Below are 2,846 nucleotides of genomic sequence, written 5' to 3'. Positions count from 1 at the left end.
AGGCTCCACACCCCCACCTCGTTGGATAACACAAGCAGCTGTAGTTTGGTGATGAGACCACCCGTGCCGGAGGTCCCAGCGGCAGCGCGTAGCGCACGCTCCACCACAACGTCATCCCCGCCGTTCACGGGATCAAATGAGGACACATGTGTGTTATCCTCGTTTTTAATTATATTGTTGTTATTTTTATTTCCATTGGCGTCTGTAGGTAGTCGGAGAGCATCCTTCATCAGCTTACCCACAACATACATGGCGTTTGTGCCATACAACAATGTTGAATGCGGATTGCGCTGAAACGCCGTCTCATCGTCCGCGTCGGCCTCGTTGAGGCTGCAGATGGCGTTCACAACGGCATGAAGCACATTCACCGCCGCCTGATCGCAACGCAACCGCCACAAGGCACGACAGATAAGAACTGCACGGTGCTCCTCCCTCAATGCACATCCCTGCAGCAACAGTGGCACAGTGCGACGCCACTCATCGTGCGGCAGATGGGCGTCCAAGACGGCTACAACAAGTGGCAGTACTCGGGCGGCATTCGTCGTGTTGGGGGCTGAGTTCATGAGTGTTCCCTGAACATGTAAAGAGACTTCACATAGCTGATAGAAAATATTCTGACGGCCAGTGGACAACAACATGGCGTCTTCCTTTTCCTCCTCCGTGTCTTTTGTCTCAGACTCCGCAGCAACAGCAGCAGCATGTGGAGGTGCAGAGGAAATAAACGATGATTCGGCACGCAGCCACGCCAGGATCGCCGTCGCGTCAAGGGATCTGGTCAAGAACGCCTGATGCGGTGCCATCACCTCGGAGGATTGCAGAAGAGACGCAAGCACCTCATTCTCATCACTCAACAGGTGCAGCACTTCACTCGCTGCAACAGCCACTGCCGCCAAAAGCTCCGCCTCACGTCGTTTGTATTGCCGTAGCCACATCACGCCACGTCGTTCCACGGGAGGTTCATACAACAGTGCCGGATGCTGCAACGTTTCCCACACGACACCGGTTGTTGTCTCCAGCAGGGACAATAATGCGTGAAGAACACCGGGGGCGGAGAAGGCTTCCGCGATGTTCTCACTGCCTTCCACACAGACGGCGATAAGCTGGAGCACCTCCTCCAGGGCGCGGCAGGCAATCATGAACGGCGCGTGCAGAAGATCCTCATTCGCGCCACATCCCTCCGTCACCCGCTCTTCCTCATTACTCATGGCGCCAACATCTTCGTTTTTGCTCACGACCGCAGGTGGGGCCAAAGGCGCCTCCCGACGTGTCTTTTGCACAGTGTCCCACGCAGACATCAGGAGGGTGACCAGTCCTTCACGAAACCCGATACGTCTCCCTTCTCCCTGTTCTTGCTGCAGCTGCGACTGCTGCCCTGAATCACTTGTAGGAAAGGTGGAGGCAGCCAACACATCCACGACGGCATCCTCAGCGCTGTTGACAACGAGGTTTCGAAGAGCCTCCGCGGCGGCAGTCTGCAGGTAAAAGCCTCCAGAATGAGGTTGCCGTGGGGCATGGCCGCTATTGCTGCAGTCGCCTTCTTGGGATTGGCCAACCGACGATGGTGCGGTGAAAAGAATCTCCACAAGTCGCTGCGGCACGGCACAGGCTAACAGCTGCGCGTGCTGCGATGGCCGCAGCGCGAATGCCGCCACGTCCGCACAACCCTCCTCCAGCACATGCCAGTGCTGCGCGTTCAACTTCGCCACGCACGGAGGAGCCGGTGGGACATGCCTGGTCGCCGTGCTGCCGTCCTCGGCATTCTTCGCGTTGGAGTTTGCCGCGCGCGATTTTGGCCTGCGCCCTCTTTTGGCGTGACTGCCCATTCTTCGCCTCGCGTGTCTGTTCTTCTCGCGTTCCTTCCTTGTAAGAATGTTGCACCATGGCATTGCGCAGAGCGATAGATAGAGATTGAGAAAAGAAAAAAAAAGTGAGAGAGAAAGCGAGAGCAACAGCAAAAAAATATCAACTTTACCGCAAGAGCCACATTTTTTTTTTTTTTTTTTTTTTTTTGAGATGTCGCATAGGTTGGCATCTACGTGTGCATACATGTATTCGTCTGACTTCATGACAAACCGGAGGAACCCGTGCAGCTAACGGCCCGCACTACCGTTCGTTCCTCCCCTCCTTTATTCCATACAAATTACAACAACAACAACAACAAAAAATACACACAGACACACAGAGAGGGATGAACGCATAATAATAATAATAATAATAGACATATTTTCGCATGATGCCTATTACCGACTCTAGAGATGCATGACGCTTCCAAAACATGCCTTCACCGCATTCCTTGCAAAGGGAATGTACGACAATACGTACCATATCAGTGCTCCACACTGTACCAGACACAGCAGCAGCACCAGCAGGGCGTTGTGTAGCAGGATTGCGCATAAAAGTGTGAGAGTAACGGACACAAGGTACACCGTTGTTGCTATCCATCTTTTTTCGGCAAACATGCGCTGCAATTGTGCCGTGGGGCCAGCAAGAAACAACAGGCCAATAATTGAGACAATGTTACCGAGAGAGAAAAGAACGCTAAAGAAAACCAAATCCATTTGAAGAATTGCAATAAAACTGAGGATCGAAAAGAGCATGCCGAGAGAGACACATAATCCACAGCCAATCAACCGCTGCTTCCATGTGAGAGACGGGCACAACGACTCGGAGTCACTTGCCTCAAAGACACCCTCACCCCCCGTCACCGCCGAGGCCGCCCGGCTGTTGGACGCAATACTCACAACACTTGTCAGTTTATCCATTTTTCTTTCTACCACAATCCCCTCGCTGTCTCTGTGTATGTATGGATGTATCTATCTATTTGTGTGTGTGTGTGTGTTGCCACA

At 53.0% G+C, this 2,846-nt stretch overlaps 2 protein-coding genes across 2 annotated transcripts, besides 5 other annotated features; both read right to left on the bottom strand.

Moving 5' to 3' along the window:
* Positions 1-2,066, bottom strand: Tc00.1047053510617.19 (hypothetical protein, conserved; the record flags this gene model as incomplete). Its single annotated transcript, XM_797733.1, has 1 exon — positions 1-2,066. A coding segment is annotated over one exon (2,066 nt), but the record flags the coding sequence as incomplete, so codon positions are not given.
* Positions 1-2,846: a sequence feature (heterozygous, Esmeraldo-like haplotype).
* Positions 1,892-1,946: a sequence feature (CT-rich).
* Positions 1,986-2,010: a microsatellite.
* Positions 2,197-2,217: a microsatellite.
* Positions 2,250-2,762, bottom strand: Tc00.1047053510617.10 (hypothetical protein, conserved; the record flags this gene model as incomplete). Its single annotated transcript, XM_797732.1, has 1 exon — positions 2,250-2,762. One exon carries the CDS (start codon positions 2,760-2,762, stop codon positions 2,250-2,252), a length of 513 nt encoding a protein of 170 aa, XP_802825.1.
* Positions 2,789-2,839: a microsatellite.

The sequence above is a fragment of the Trypanosoma cruzi genome, genomic scaffold (genome assembly GCF_000209065.1).
Source record: "Trypanosoma cruzi strain CL Brener 1047053516799 genomic scaffold, whole genome shotgun sequence".
NCBI classification, from domain to species: Eukaryota; Euglenozoa; class Kinetoplastea; order Trypanosomatida; family Trypanosomatidae; genus Trypanosoma; species Trypanosoma cruzi.
Note: the sequence above shows the minus strand (reverse complement) of the source record. Positions and strands in the feature narration are given on the sequence as shown.